General features: G+C 42.9%; 2 protein-coding genes across 12 annotated transcripts in view; one reads left to right on the top strand and one right to left on the bottom strand.

The window, feature by feature from the left end:
- Positions 1-8,986, top strand: part of htt (huntingtin) — a 160,291-nt gene extending 151,305 nt beyond the window's left edge. The window contains exons 55-61 of the mRNA XM_065430124.1: positions 994-1,061; positions 1,167-1,272; positions 2,105-2,267; positions 2,782-2,942; positions 5,896-5,983; positions 6,055-6,194; positions 8,514-8,986. Of these exons, the coding sequence (XP_065286196.1) occupies positions 994-1,061; positions 1,167-1,272; positions 2,105-2,267; positions 2,782-2,942; positions 5,896-5,983; positions 6,055-6,162 (694 nt within the window). The 3' untranslated portion in view covers positions 6,163-6,194; positions 8,514-8,986. The remainder of the gene's footprint in view (positions 1-993; positions 1,062-1,166; positions 1,273-2,104; positions 2,268-2,781; positions 2,943-5,895; positions 5,984-6,054; positions 6,195-8,513) is intronic.
- A 43-nt stretch (positions 8,987-9,029) lies between these two features.
- The window catches only part of LOC135900578 (leucine zipper putative tumor suppressor 3-like), a 218,167-nt gene continuing 210,478 nt past the window's right edge, over positions 9,030-16,718 (bottom strand). For 10 of the 11 annotated variants that reach the window (XM_065430074.1, XM_065430055.1, XM_065430045.1 and 7 more), the window contains one exon: positions 9,030-11,867. In XM_065430074.1, the coding sequence (XP_065286146.1) occupies positions 11,460-11,867 (408 nt within the window). In that variant the 3' untranslated portion in view covers positions 9,030-11,459. The remainder of the gene's footprint in view (positions 11,868-16,718) is intronic. The other variant, XM_065430101.1, reaches the window with a different exon arrangement.

The following is a 16,718-nucleotide window of genomic DNA, read 5'->3' as shown; positions in this document are numbered from 1 at the left end:
TGTCCGGCAAAAAAAATCAGGCTTATTTAAATTCTTCAAGGCATGCATGTAATGCTGTTCGCAACTGCATTGCCAGTCAACTCGGGAGCTTGTACATGATAAAGAACTGTGTTAATTGGTGTATCATGACAATGACAGAAATTATCTCAAGGCAACCAGACACACACCGAGTGTGGTGTTCACTGAAGATACATAAGTGCAATACTACAGCACAGTGCATTGTTTTAAAGGGATAGAGATACTATGGTGACACTGGTCGATAAATTGTTTTGCCTAAATTGAGACAACAAATTCGTAAATGACTGAAAATTGTTGAGCAGAAGTTACCTGCCGAGTGCACTTGCTCAAGAACTGGTGATGCACAACCGCAGCTGCCCTACCACAGAATCACTCGAAACAGTCCTCACTTGTATTGATCTTTCTTCCTCAAGACTCCAAAAAGTGTTGTTATCCTTTGTCTTAAAGAGGGGAAAAAAACAATGAATATACAACAATATCAAATAATGAATGAATATACAACAATATCAAATAATGAACTCTCAAATCTAATACAAATTGAATAGCAAGGAATATTTGATGTGTATACAAAATTTTTAATTGTTGCATGCCCCTAGAAAAAACAATTTATTGTTCGATATTATTGGTGTATGCATTGTTTTCTTTTGGCTTGACGTGTGCATTTTGTTTCTGTTTCTGCAAGGCATGCACTCACAATATTTGATAGTTTGTCATCATTGTACTATAGTGATGTCTTATAATGTTGAATAACTGCTAAGTGAATAGTAGTGCAGTGATATTTAGGAAAAGAGACCAGCCTTGAGCCAAATTATTCTGTTTAGAGAGCACTAACAGTACTCATCGCGTTTACCATTGCAAAGTCTTTTGTTTTGCGAGTACAAGTTCATCCAGCAAACTGTCTGCCATCATCTTCCTTATGTCTCATCTTTCTGTACATAGCCTCCGCCCCGTAACAATGTTTATCTTGTTCTGCAGCATTCGACACAGCAAGCCAGCTGAAGCAATTCCTGCCCTTGGTGTCATGCTGTCTGCACTTTACATAGGTCGGTGTTACTTCTTAGTATGACACTTTGCATTGTCCGAGTGTACACACGTTGACTAGTGCTGCATTCTATTGGAAATTGTGCTTCTTCGAATCCTCGTTTCAGCCCAAGGGGTAAATAAGCGACGTTCTCAACCTTCAATTGAGATGGAGCCTGCCAACAGTGAGCAGCGAGCTGCAGCTTTAGAAAGAGCTACTCTCCTCTTCGACAGGTACGTGTGGCTTGCCTCAATTAAGGCACCACAGTTGTGTGGTCATGTTGCAGTATGGCATTGTATGTTGACACATCTGTGGGCTAAAGCTTGTCTCCTATTTCGTGCAAATGTTTTGAGGTCTTGTTCAACCTCATACATTACATTGTTATTCTTCTCTCTCTCTTTTTATGTTGGGCTTGTATTACCTTGATGCTGGAACACTCAATTTGCCACATGTATGCGTTGTAGTAAACAAGTAAATATAGAGAGATGATAATGGTCATCTTCTACCAAACTTAAGAGTTACAAAAACACCGATTTAATTTATATTCTCATGAAACCTCTAACTAATGAAATGAAACAAGCTGTAAAGACAACTTCTTAGTTTGAAATACACAATGCAGAATTTATTTAAATGTGAGCAGGAGCTGGCTTTACTATCATGCTTTTCTTGGCAATCTTTAGTCATTTCAATAGAAAATAAGTGCCAGTCTGTGCTTGGGTGTGCTTAGTATAGCTGTGTAGCTAAAGAATGGGCATCTTTACCTTTTTTAGTGCGTAGGCAGATCAATTGCTGAGAACAAGCTAAGGTCATTCGTAAAGGAGTTGTAGAAATGGTGTGAATGACTTCGACTCTTACATAGGCAAAATGGTAATCGCAGCTACATAGCAAAGAAAGAGTGATCTCTCATAAAATATGCATATATACTATTTGTCTTTTGGTGTTGTAGCACCAAACTGTAAATGGAGGTTGCATATGCATGAGTACTGAAATTGTATAACACACTTGTGAACCATAATTTTCTTGCAAACTAGCCATATCCTCTCTTGCATTGACTTTTTTGTGCAGGATCAAAAGAGGCTACCCATTTGAGGCTGACCTTATCAGCCAAATACTGCCTGGGTTTCTTGGCGAGTTTTTTCCAGCACAAGACATTCTTAACAAAGTTATTGGAGAGTTTCTATCCAACCAACAGCCTTATCCACAGTTTCTAGCTGCAGTGCTTTTCAAGGTCAGTTGTGCACTTGAATGAGTGTGCATCTTTCATTGCTTCCCTTTCTAGTGTTAAGGTGCATCTAGAGTCTTTGTTAATTTATTATTATCATCATCATCATTATTATTATTATTATTATTATTATTATTATTATTATTATTATTATTATTATTATTATTATTATTATTATTATTTATTCTTTTCCATTGTCATGTAATCAAAGCTAAGATCTTGGGGTGCAAAAATAATAAACAGGGCTTTATGCAAGAATGAAAGGCCTAATGCATGTCCTACTTTGCCTTAAAGTAGGTTTGCATATTCCAAAAACAACAAACATTTTCTATTCATTCATTGCCACTTTGCACCCCAGCACTCTAAACATACAACAGTGTATTGTAGCAATAACGAGCTGTGACTGGCTGGCTCAATGTATTGCAAGGAACAATCAGTCTTTATAAACTTGCATGTGGTGCTGCACAAATGTTTTGGCACAGATACTTTGAAGGTGCTTAAATCAGTTCTGCATTCTTAGGTGTGTGAAGGACTTCACGAAGGCAACCATGAAGAACTAATGCAAGACTGGGTTCTTCTTTCACTATCGAACTTCACTCAGCGTTCACCATTGGCAATGGCCATATGGAGTCTCAGCTGCTGCTTTGTCGCAGTAACAGCAACAGTCTGGCTCCGTGCTTTGTATCCTTAGATGATGTTTTGCATTGACCAGGTATTTCTTTGTAAACATCTGACAGGGTCATGCCCTTGATTTATATATAAGTTTGTGTTGCAGTGCACTCCTAGACAACATATATATATCCTTACCAGTTGAAAGCTCCAATTTTTTTAATGTTGTGCCATCTAACCCGAGTAGTCTGAGAAACTGAGATTTGCACACGGAGTAAGATAAGACAGGAGTGCCGACTCCACTAGTCTGGAAGGGACACATCCTGAAACACCGGCTCCTGCATCACAGCGTATTCGCCAGATGGCACTACGGGTGAGGAAAAATGGTGGAGGGGAGAGGCAGGTATTCCAACAAACCAAAGAAGTAGAGGCACGTGCAAACCAAGCTCGGGTCTCTCCGTCGTTGCTATAGCAACGGTGCAGGTCGCGTTTATCGCTGTTCCCAGACCTACTGCTTGCCTATCCATTTTGTTATCTGCTCCGTGCATGCCCTGATGCCTGTAGCGCGCATAGTGCTTGTGGATTATGGAGCGACGTTAGTGGAAGGAGCAAGTGTTCGTATCATGTTATTTTATTAATTTTATACAGACCTAATGTAGGAAATTTGTAAGGTGGAACACAGGAACAGGCACAGGAACAGAAAATAAACAAATTACGGAAACCAAGACCGAAAGAAAAACTAGAAAAAGGGGAGGGTAATATAACAGCTGTTCGTGCGCTCTCGAGCGCCGAGAGACGACAGTGAAAAAAAGCTTTTAATGCAGAGGCGACGTTTATCACTCTCTTTATGCGAGCATCCACCAAGTGCAAAGATGCTTCACTTGCTTCTTTTCTCGTGATGCTTTTCGTGTTGCCTGGTTCTCTTGCGAGCCAAATTGCCACATTCTCAGTAAAACGTAATAATGCTGAAATGCCGCTAGCGCTTCCTGGTTATGAAATTCACGAGAGAAACTGAGATCATGTGTCTCCAACATGTGGTGAATTGTTGCTTGGTAGACCACCGTTGACTTGGCATGGGAAGGAATATAGTCCTCGGCATCACGTGGCAACGCAATATGCCTGCAAGTCTTCCACAGTGCAAACACTGGCCAGTGTCGTATGTAGCACCCATTCTGTGCCTCCACACACCCGAGGAGTCCACGTAGTCACACCGGAGTACTTTTGTATTGCGGGACCACCCCTGCACATCTTAATCTTGTCAGTAGTCTCTACCATGCGCTTGAAGTCTTTGATGGTAGTTGGTTGTCCTTCAAGGTTCATTTTGTTATTCAAATTGCAGTTTAGTATAAATGCCTCGAATGTTCTCCCATGAAGGCCTTCCGTGGCATCGATACACTTAGTTACAGAAGGAACTGTGTCTTCACTTACAAAAACCTGCATCTTGCTTGGGGAGCAGCACCCAACTACATAGATACACTTGGTTACAGAAGGAACTGTGTCTTCACTTACAAAAACTCGCGTGTTGCTTGGGGAGCAGCACACAACTATATGATATTGAAATTTTTCATACCTTGTACTGTCCTCATGAAGGCGGAAACTTGACTCTTTCTTAATGCAGAAAGAGCTTCTGCAAAAGGGAATTTCGATCTGTGCTCAGGGAGCGCGTGTTGTTTCGAGCTGTGGATCTGCTTGCACTGCTTTTTTCGGATTCTTCCTTTAAAGGCACACTCAAACTATGTTCTTTGCTTAATAGATTCCTGCCAGGCTGCCAACTGAAAGACTTGTCTCAAAGACAAGGCTGAGAATTTTCATTACAGCATGTGTTTGGAGAAGGGAAGGCGCCTACACTGTGTGTAGTTGTAGACAAATAAACCTCCTCCTGTCTGTCCGCATCGGCGTTTTCTGGTTCCTCCTGGCATTCAGCATCATTGAGTTGCACCAGGCTCCCCTCAATAAAGGAGCCTGGTGGATGCCTTTCGAAGTCGAAGAAATTTCTTTACATCTAGTAGGACATTACCGTTGTGTTCGCTGAAGTACCCCTCAAAATAAGGGCGCATCTCGAAGTGTCATGCACATATTTTGTCCTTTGTTTTATCAGTCGCTTACTTTTGGGAATTTTTTGTCTCCACTGGTGCGGTAGCTGTAAATCAGATGGCTCTGCGCAGAACGAGTACTTTTCCCATGCTTTGTCACTCCCAGATTTACAGACAGGAACAAAACCCTTCATTGTTTCTTGACCTGTTGCTCCATATCTTCACACACAAGTATCAAGAAACCTTGTTCCGTCAGGCATGTATAAACATGCTGGAGACATAGCAAACAAAGCGAGGAACATGAAAATTTCGACCCTTCTCTTCCACACACACTTTCAGGCATGAAAAACAAGTACATCTTGTCTGTTGTGCCTTCTTCTATAGCATTATTTTTCGTTTTTTTCCTCTAAAAACATCTAAAAATGTTCCGCATATGTGCAGGAAAAGCTGTACCATGCGTTTATTTGCGCTTTTATTATTTGTGCGCATATATTTTTTTGTGTTTGATTGCTGTCAAATTTAAACGGCCGAGGGCTGCAGAGTTTCTAGCAGACGGCATACTCTATGCACGCCGCCATCACCCTCCACCACTCGGCGCAAGCGCACTTGGAAGCAAGCTATTAAATTATTTCCACGTGCCTCAGCAGACGGCGGCAGGAAGTGAAAAGCCAGGAGAAAGCATGTGCAAAAGCGTGACGAGGAGCAGAGGGAGAGAGCAAAGGAATGAGCTGGTCCCCCGGCGTCGGCGTTGCACGCTTTGTTCCGAGCGAATGCGTTGCACGGTGTCAGAGTCAGCGCTCCTGTTTATCTTACTCCGTGGATTTGCACTTGCTTTTGCTGGCAAAACTGCTTAGGTGAATGAACTGCACTTCCACCTTGAATGTAGTGCTTTCACTTGCAGGCTGCCAGCAGGTATATATATATATATATATTGTATTCCACATGCAATAACTCCCTTGCGAATAAATTTTTTGCCTGACCACTGTGATCAGGTTCCCATTGATTCAGGGCAGAATGGGCATGTTTGAAGAGCATGACAAGGAGCTCTTCTACATTTCTGCTTTAGACTTTCAACGGCAGGCAAGTTTAATTCTGCATCAAGCAGGCTTTCGTGTTTCAGCGGTTAAGCTGACTTGTCATGTCTTTTGCAGCTTGTGAATGAGCAACACAAAACACAGTTCTACAACATCATTAAAGGTGTTGCCAGTCCAGATACCCCATATGCAGAGCTCCTAAAGCAGCTGCCGCAGCCACCTTAACAAAGGAAACTGGTGTTCTCAGGAATTTCCAGGTGAGCAAAAGATGCTTGTAACTTGAATTTTGCGTTCCCAGGGATCTTAAGTTTACAAAAAATTTGTAAAACTGTTTGAAAAGCTAAGAACTGCAGAAATAATAAGCAAGAAGAAGCTAACAGCCATTGACAACAAACAAGCACTAGCTTTTAGAAAGGGTTAGAATTTAATTTTATTCAGGGTGTCTACCAAGCTGACATTTCTAAATTCCCCACATTTTCCAGGTTTTTCCTGAGTGCCTATGCAAAACTCACTGAGTGACAGAGAACTTAGTTTTATGTCAAGATGGGCTCACACCATGTCACCCAATGCCGTCATTCTCTTCTAGTAAGCATGTTAAAAAAACAACTTAATCCAGTTTGAATAGTAAGGAGTGGTGTTTATTTTATTCAAAAGAAAACCGGAGGGTGGGGTTAGTAAAATGCACCGCGAATGAAAATCTTTGAAAAAAATGGTAAAACCCATTGCAACTCGAGTCGAACATTCTCGAATATGAATGAAAAGGAGATGTGTACAGAAGCAAATATTTTCGAATATGAGCTATTTCTGCCAACTGATAGCAAGCTCACTGGTAGAGGCCCGAACTTAGTCAGAAGTGAGATTCTCTCGTAGCAGCTGGTAAGTCAACCTCAACTGTCCCGACATGCTCTCAGCCCGCGACACAACGCTTCAGTGTTGCATTTCACTGCTTTTAAGAGTTTACCTTGATTTGGATGAGGGACTCCTGCATCTCGGCGTCAGCCAACACTTTGTTTTTTTAGCTCAAGCTCCTTCGAAGAAGCGACAGCACGCTTCCTTTCATATTCATTCCTCAATGCATAGGTTCTTTGTCTTTTTGTTCTTCCGCTGCGTGTTCGCCACACAGACCATTTGAAGCATCCTCTTGGGCAGTTATACAGTCAACTTCCAATGTTTTCGGACTCCCTAGGAGCCGCGTAAACGTTCGAAATCGGGCAGTTTGAAAAAATGAATGAACGTCTTTTACTGCATTTAGGGCTCAAATCGCCACAGGCACATCCAAGAAAGCTCTGAAGGCCTGCCAGTACACTTATTAAGCATATCGGTGCTCGTACTGCGACAGGAGATGGCGGGTGCACGCATGTATAATGAAGAAATGCATACTGTGTCCCATGACAATTGCCCATTCCTGCACTTGTTACGATTCACCGCAAATACGTTCACGTATGCTTCACAGCGTAACAATGTATTGAGGCGAAGCTGACTTTCAGGAACCGGCACTATGCAACGCACCGTGCTTTCCAAGCTTCGAAGCCAATCGCGAGGGCGACAAAGGCATTGTCAGTGCTATTGCCGACAACGGCGAATTCTTTCAATGAAAAATACGGTACCGAACGGCAAGAAGCTTAATAGCGCACGTCGAAGTAGCTAGGCGTAGCGTCGCCGCGGTGGTGGCTATGGCTGCCAGCAGATCTGAGTGCGAGAGTGCCGGTTCAAGGCGGCGAGGTAATGAAAATGGTGGCGGTGTGTCTTTGATTAAAACCGTGTTGGACCTGCGGTCGTGGCAGAAAATCCGGAAAATCTGGCAGCAAAGTGTTCTTGCGTCCGAAATTTCAGAAGTTCTTATACGATGACCCGATGGGGGTATGTGGTGGTGCCACGAAACCATTCGAATTATCGGGCGTCTGAATAGTCGGTCGTTCACTGTACACGGCAACTCCTCCAGCCAACAACACAGTGTCAAAGACCATTTGTTACGATTCCTCCGTTACTCGAGCAAGCATTACCGCAACTTTCGTTCCCTTTCAATAAAATTACAGCAAATTTTCCCTGATAAAAGAAATTCCCCGAGTTTTCCCTGAGTATTTCCAGACTACTCAAAATCACTGAGAATTCCCAGTAGACACTATGTTTATTGTTAAAATTGAATTCAAGAAAAGCGGAGAAAATGCTGCCAGTACACCACCGTACATTTTGCACAGTGTTCCAAACATTTTCACTGTGGCAGCGGCTGCTCCCATTTTTTTTTGTGCGTGCATGTGTGTGTGTGTGTGTGTGTGTGCGCGCGGGCGCGCGCGCGCGTCTGTATACGGGCCCCAGTCATGAGAGTGTTGACTGTCACTGAAATGGTTTGTGTTACGAGTCTGAGGTGAAAAAAAATGTTTGACTGTCTAGATGCCTTTTTTGTTCTGTCATCATCAAGGCTCAAGTACTAACAGCATTTTCTTGAACAGCACTTAAGTGTGTGCAGCATAAAATGTAGCTTCAGACTTTGATTTGATTTAGTGGCCATAAAGTAACTTATAGCTGCCTGCTTCGCATTGCACAATTTGTAACGTCTTCTGTTTGTTTATTTTCAGGAATAAAACCAAGCAGTGGAAAGCCAAACCTGGTGCTGTAAATAGTCTTGCTTGAAGAGGCAGGTTTTTATGTTTTTGGCTGTCTTATGCACAGTCAGCTGTTAAGCATATTGGAGCAGGTTTGAAGATGTGATAAGAACAGAACACGTTGACATTCCCAGGCATTCCACAGCTGCTGTCAGCCCCATACATGACTATGACCATTTCTCTGCCCTTTTCTGCCCTGCCCAGAATGGTTCCAATGTTTTCATAACTCAAAGCAGTGGTGTGCACTCTAGTCAGTTTCATGATGGACTGTTATGCAGCTGCACAGAAGCAACATGCTGTGTTGTTACTTGCACAAGCTTCAAACTGGCTGTGAATCCACACTGCATGTGAAGCTTCATGTTACTCGGGTTACTTAATAAAACAAAACAAAAAATCCCGATTTCCTTGTACAAAAAGAAAAAATAAATCCAACTTCAAAAATGTGACATGACCCGATGGCTTTGCCAATGCAAAAATGAACAAGGCTGGTCACAGTGACAAAACATGATATGCAACTTTATTAAGCAGCAGGTACTTTCCATTGAATGTTGTACACACAGTGTCATACTTATGAGTGCTTTACAGATTTTTTTTTTATTTTTTGTATCTGTATTATGGTCATAACAGTGATTGTGCTACTTGGAAGCAAAAACACAGTTTCAGCTTTCAAGGAAGTAACTGCTGTAGCACTACCTTCTGAATTCACTCCAGTTGTACATCCCTCATTTAAATGGCACACAAGCTAATGCCAAGGTGACAATTTTTTGCTTCTGTACAGTTTTGCTGTATGATGTTGCCTTGACATAATTCAGGTTCCATTACCAGAAGTAATTACTAACAGAACTCTTTATTTTGCACAAACAGAAGCTGCCAATAATAGTGCCAGTCTTACTTCTTAGCCACCTAAATTCAGAAAGTTGTGCACAGCCGTGGTTTTTATCTGAATGATAAGAGAAATCGGTGGACATACTCTGAAAGACTATACAGCGATGAAAGATGTATTCTTGTTTACAGAGAATGTCCTGCCACATGTTTCTTTCTTTCTCTAAATGTTGGCAAGTAGCTCAGCATACTACAAAACATCTTGACATATGGAGTACAACATGAAATTTGTGTGCAGTGCTACTGACTACATCACAATTATGTGCCATCCTTGAATAGGGTAGCCGCATCACAACTGCCATGGCAGCTATGGTGAAGATGAGGAAAGGAGAGCATTGCCCTTTCAGCATGCAAACCACTCAGGCTCTCTGATATGGCCACTTGGGCACTGTCAGCTACTTACCTGCTTGCACATCACACCTTGTAAAGTGCACACACAGAGGTTTCACACAAGAGTCATCAAAATACACATTCTCAATGCTTCTTGGCACATGAACAGCTACCATTGATTACTTAAATGCAAAGCTAAATACATGCAGCTTCTCCCATGCATCCTTCACATGGGCAATATTAAAGTGGCAGTGAGTTTGCAGCCAAACATGTCTGGGCCCAAAAAGAACAATACTGGGGAAACTGAGCAAAAATGCAGCTGACCAAGCAAGCACACAGGAACTAACACATCTCATACAAATGCCCACATAGTACAAACACACTAGAACAATACCCATAGAAACTTTCTATGGTCAATCTATCATTCTTGAAACATCAAAGTAACAACACATATTCAAGAGGTGGATGCAACCTTTGGCAAGACATACATATCTGGCTGGCAACAAAGCCATATAACTATGTACACAGCTTGCTATACCTGTAGCATTGCTGACAAAAATATAAATGAAATTGCACATAAGAAAACATGAAAATGGGGCATCGTTGCAGAGTGCTTTTCTTTCAAACACTATGCAATGTGTAAATGGGCATACCAAGACTAGCCCATAGACACTGAAGCCCAATTAATATAACCGTCCTCATTTCACGACCAACCTCACTGGACATAATGATATATTACTGTTTGGTAAATGGGCTTTGTTATAATATGCACTTGGCTTTAGAACCACTCTCAACTGACAACAAGGTGGGTCATTGTTTCTAGGCTCACCAGTGCAGGTGTGGCAAAAGGGTGGTTTGATTTGGGGAACACACTACAGTGCAGCCTACTTAAAAATGCTGTAGCAGCAGCATTACAGTGACAACTACTGACAAGTTAGTGAATCACCACAAATCAGTGCTGGCCAGAGCTCAACCCACAAGTTGCACAGCAGCTTTATCAAAGCACTGTGTAAGTGGATAAAGATGCACTGTGAAAGCTCGCAAATTTGGGTAGGGTGCAAACCTGTGCATGATTGCGTCAGCTCATTGCCCCAGAGCCGGAAACAAGCATTCATGGAGATATTTTGTGATGCGCACTTCACAATCCTGTACCCTCTGCTTAGGGTATTGAGATCTTTCCTGTCGCTGCATCTCACCTAGCTATGCTTCAAAAAAACTCAAGCTGACTATGTTTGCAGCATTTTAGCATAAAAATTCCAATGCTTTTCCAGATGATGGTGCTGTCGTGTACAATGGTCTATTAAATCGCAGCACATTCACAGACGGTTCAAGTATAATAAGCTATATTCTGTCATTGCCTATGGGAAAAAATGCTTCGCAGCGACAGCACATCCACTTCTTTTCATTGTTTTGTAGATAAACACGGGTATTATACTAGTGTGCGTAAAGAAACTGTGAAGGTACAAATTTAAGTGTATAAAGGTTCTTATTTGATATTGATACAAGTGCTGCAAAATTCTTTACTGCATCACTGTGAGGGCTAGCTGGCCTCGGTCGAAAAAAATGAAAGCTGCGCAAAGTGGTGCCCATGGACGTTTCCGGTTCTGAAACGCTAAGCTAATCATGCCAACCCCGGCAACCCCCTCTCTCCGGAAGGAGAAAGAGGTGCACCGGACCGAAGATATCACAGATGGGTGCGGTTGGTTTTCAGCAGCTGGACTCCGAGTGGTACCAGCCATCAAGCAGCTCAAGCGGCAGGCTGGCGTGCGACACGGCGCGCAGCAGCTCGCGGTTGTGGCTGCACAGCTGCCAGTAGCTGGTCTCTAGCTGGCGTTGGTACTGGGCAGCCTGGGCGCGCTCGTGCTGCCAGCGCTGGCGCTCCTCCTCGAATCCCTGCAAGGCAAGCTGCAGTTGGCGCCGGCAGCGATGCAGCTCAAGCCGAAGTCGGCGCACGTCGTCGTTGGCATTGCCTGTGAGTCGCGAATCCTCCATGAGCGTAGTCAGCTCGGCCACCTCGCTGTCCAATTGCGGTGTGTCCAGCCATGACAGCTTGAGCGCGCCCCCAGGCCGGCAGCTGGCTTCCTCCAATCCGCCACTGCACACTGGACTCTCGTCCTGCGTGTGATTGCAGCAGCAGATTAGCATATAGCACGTGGCTGTGAAAGATTGTTAAATGACCATTTGTCTTGGTCCTGGCACGCTGAGGCCAATTGTGCCAACTGCGGCTTATGCCTGCCATCAAGAGCAACAAGCTAACGCATCTGCTTCAAGTGCAACCCAATGGTGACACTCAAGCTGATATGTCTTTGTACTTCCGTTCCACTGTTTCATTGTAAAAAATACTTCATTCAATCATCATACTGTTGATGATCGTCGATGCACGCCAGTAAGGCACATATACGTGTGATATGGATCTTTTGCACATCAATAATCCAAAACAAATGTAGCCCATCATTTTAATTCCATTTTCTTTCTGCATTTTGTAGCTAGCTAATGCAATAAGGCAGCTCACACTCTCAGGGTGGCAACATCAGTCAAAAAGTGCAATGACAAATCCTCACATTTTCCTTTGACATGTTTTCCTCCAGACGTGTTAAAGGATTTAACATCGACGCAAGTACTATCAATCTAGAGACAAATATCTAGGGACAACACCTCCTAAATACACGCTATAGAAGCAACTCTCATCATGAAGGTACAGATGACGGCATGGGCCCGCTTAGCCTCCATGTGAGGCCACAGTAGCGTAGGCGAGAACAACTCCCTGTGTGACTTCCAACTCCCAAGACCATGCTCCCCCTACCCGAACAATGTGTAGACAATGTGGTCTGGGGCCAGTGGGACTAAACTGGCTGCAAATGGGAGGCTGCATTTAATGAAGCTTTCTTTTAGCATCTGAAAGTGCAGACACTGTAGTGCATTGGGGAGTATTCATCCTTCATTGACAATTGTTGGCTACAAGCAAGTAAAGTCCACTTCCAATTATCTGCCTGGTGCTTCTCCCCTATTGCTGAAGAAGTTCCTGCAAAATATTTTTCTGTAAGTTTATGCTTATTTGTACATTTAGATAAAAATTAAACATTTTTTTCAGGTATTTACATGTGCTGTCATTAAAGGGTTAATGCGAGTCGCATTCTCTGCCTACTTCCCCCCCCTATCGATTATAAATACGGGTGTCTTTCAGCAATACGGTGTGTACCTACATTGTTTTAGTGCTAATCACGTTCACATTCATTGTGAGATGGGTTCTACTGTAATTCTTTTATTTCATTTTTTATTTGTTTATTCATTCTTGCATTACCATTTATTAATGCATTAGCATTCTTTGGGCACTTCACGCACTTTTTTGGGGGTGATGTTTGTATCTACATTTCTGTCTAATCGTTTCGCCGCCTACCTTGGTCACTTGGTAGTGCATGGTCAAATGGGTAGTGCATCGGGCTGCTGTGCTGAGGGAACAGGGTTTGAAACCAACTGTTAGACCAACATGGGTCACCGAGTATGTGGAAATGTGCACTGCTCTTCAACGAACCTCTTTCACACCGACATGGGTCACTGTAGATGCGGGACTGGGTAGGTACCATTGTTCGAAGAAACTCTTAGACGGTTGTAGCACTGGGCATGTGCCACTCGGTCTGTGCTGGCCTTCAGTTAACCTCTTCAATGCCTACTTGGGTCACTGGATATGTGCCAGTAGGTGTGTGCCACTCTTCAATGAACATCTTTGATGCCAACTTTGGTGTTCAGTGGAATCGAGCCCACATCACAAGGGTTCCTCAAAGACGGCAACCCAACACTTTAGCAAGCGGCGACACAAATGTACTGTGCATGTGCTGCTTTTCAACGAAAGTCTTTCACGCCAATGCTTTTGCAAGCTGCGGCTTGAATGCACCGGGTACGTGCTGCTCTTCAATGAACATCTCACCAACTTAGGTTAGAGTATGTGCCCTAGACAGACCCTCAGCGCCTATGCCTGAGAACTTTCGATTGTACGAATGTTAGCTCTGCAGGTATTCATCAGCACTTCCAAGCTGTACCTCAGATACCTGAGAAATAGCATCCTGCACAGTTTCATCATCACGTGTACTCGAGTACCCCAGGTTTTTACTCCAAGAAACTTGGAAAGATGAGAGGTGGCATACTGTGTGTGCGGCAAGCAAGGGAAAAATTCCCAGTGTTTGCAGGCACTGACGCACCACACATGGACTTCTCAGGAGCACCCCCTTATTGGGGCAGCATGTCCAGAAAGAAGTACGAGAGAGCAGCCATGGTTGCCAAATTGCGCATTTCTCAGCATTCGCATGCACCAGCGCGGCATGCATTTCGTATACCATGTGCAGGCTTCGAGGCAGTTCTGCTAGACGATGACAAGTATTCTTAGGGAAGCGTGAAAGAGGAATCCCGCTGTAGTACATGCCTTATACAAAACTCGTTTTGACAATGGGAACACAGTGTGTCGCTATATTAATTCAATGCTAAATGCATTACTGTCGACAGTCATCGTAAGATGGGTTCTGCCACAGTTTTTCTTACTTTATTTCTTGCTGCATAACATAAATAAATAGAGTAGCCAAAATACTCTACCTCAATCTCTCAAAAGCAACACCTCTATAACAGAACAGATTGCGCCAGTTGAATAACAGGGCAGATGAGCTGTAGAATGGCGTACATGTTGGAATGGCTGGGCTTACTCACACAAATATGAATGCACTGCCTCCGTTAGGTTTTTGAACAAATCAACTGTATGGAGCTTTCAGATGGATCAAGGAGCAGAAAGGTAGCATTTGACCTGTATAAAGGACAAGTAGATAATTGTGATTGTCATGCTAACATGACCAAAATCGTGTAGCATCATTTAGTTCTCCTTTCACGAGCGCTGAAAACTACAGAAAGTTTGTAGGCATAGTGTGGACTAAGTATTTCATTGTGATACGAAAATCGGGTTACTCCGTTAAAAGTCCGTTACACCCTGTTTAAAATATTCATTATTTACTCCTCACCTGCATGGACACTAATGAAACTTCAAACAATTCAGTAGATACCTTAGGCCATGTTAGCTTATATTTCATATTTCAAAAAACGGCTCCACTATATAAAGTTCACTCTATAGTTTTAGCAAATGTTTTAATGATGTTTTGAGGCAATATTTAGTAAAAAATTTAGCAACTTCTTTGTCTCTATTTAGCAACACTGATAGTCGCAGGGACACCTTCAGCCTTTATATTTCGAACAAATAACTGCATTATCGGGCTCCCATGATTTGCCCAATCATTGTTCCACATTGGTCAGGCATGCAAAAGCTGAAAGAAGCAGTCCAAGCTGGTCAACTGGCGTGCCATGATGTGGTCAATTTCATGTCACTTGGTGTGCCTGCCTGAAAAGTTATTCCAGACGATCTGTTTTAATGGAAGATTTAAAAAAAAAAGGATTTAACTGATTCGAGGATGCTTTCTCCAATACTCGTCCCTTCAGCGCTGTGGACACTAGGCAGACAAGTAGCCATGACAGTCCATTTGCTAATTAACTAAAATTTCTTATACAACACTTCAGTTGCTGGTTTGAAGGCCCATGTTGCAATGACAGTATTGCAGCACGGTGCCGCAGGAGCCTAGAACAATTTATGCGACTTTGAAAATGCCATCCATTGTTTAGATATTCATCAACAAAAATTCACCATTCTTCTGTCAAATTCTGTAACAAGGCGCACAAACAGCACCGAAAGTACTGCCCACATTATTCTCGACACTGTCATGACAAAGAGCAGCTCACTGTGATGACCGGCTGAGGCATCCCCATCATCGCACGCTTAGTATTGCAAGCGACACGTCGGTGACACATGAAATTCCCGAGATAAGGCGCATGCACAGCATGACTTTTCCTATCTCCAAGACGCACAGGTAGTCAACTTGTTGGCATAATGAAATAAAACGAGGCGGGAAGCATCACGTGGGCACTACTTCCAGTGCTCTTTGTGCACCCAGTTTCAGTATCGAAGCGAGGAAAGGGGAATTTTCGCCACTGAATACCTTCACATTGGATGGCCTTTTAAAACTGTGTAAATCAATTTTGTCTCTTGCCATTGTAGCCAGTAATTATAAAGTTTATTAGTCAAATTAATTTTACTGTGAATGGACTGTGATGGCTGCTCTGCCCTCTCCTGTCCTTCATGCTGAAGGAACGAACCGCGAAAAAAGCATCATCGCACTGGTAAAATTTAGTTTATTTTTAAAATCTGTTTCCATTAAAATATATCAGAAGGACAAACAAGTGGGTGCCCAAGCCATAAATTGAGCTGTACAACTCTCGAGCGTGTGCAAGCTAGCTCTCGTGTCTGTGTAGTTCAGGGAGGTATGTACAACGAACGTCCTTGGTGCAGTTAATCTTAGTTGCGCTTGAATTCAGTGTGTGCCAGATAGTGAACAGAGAAACGACAACCTGTTGCATACAGAAGCGTTCGATATACGAAGCAAAGCCATACCCTGTATTTGTGCGACGAGCAATGAGTACACAGGGAAGAAACACAAACATGTGGAAGGAAAGCATGGTTGTGTTGCACTGTAATTAGCAAACCACAGATTAAACAAAACTTGTCAACATTTTGCACAGGAAATCAGCTGTATGCTGCCATCGCGAAAGTGGAGAAAGGTCTGAAAATATACAATTCTGACAACAAAATTCGCTGGACGAATTTTGTTGGCACGCACTGTGCGACCAACCGTAAGGCACATCCCTGGAGCATCTGAATTAATAAACACAAAATCGGGGTGTCTACCAAGTTGACATTTCCAAATTCCCCGAGTTTTCCAGGTTTTCCCTGAGCACCTTTGTAAAATTCACTGAATGAGCGAGAACTTTGTTTTGTGTCAAGACAGGCTGACACCATGTTGCTCGATGCTGTCACTCTCTAGTAAGCATGTTGAAACAAAAAAAATGACTTAATCCAGTTTGAATAGTAAGGAGTAATAT

Source organism: Dermacentor albipictus, chromosome 1 (assembly GCF_038994185.2).
Source record: "Dermacentor albipictus isolate Rhodes 1998 colony chromosome 1, USDA_Dalb.pri_finalv2, whole genome shotgun sequence".
Lineage (NCBI taxonomy): Eukaryota > Metazoa > Arthropoda > Arachnida > Ixodida > Ixodidae > Dermacentor > Dermacentor albipictus.
The sequence above is the reverse complement of the archived record's forward strand: the minus strand, read 5'-3'. Positions and strand labels throughout refer to the sequence as shown.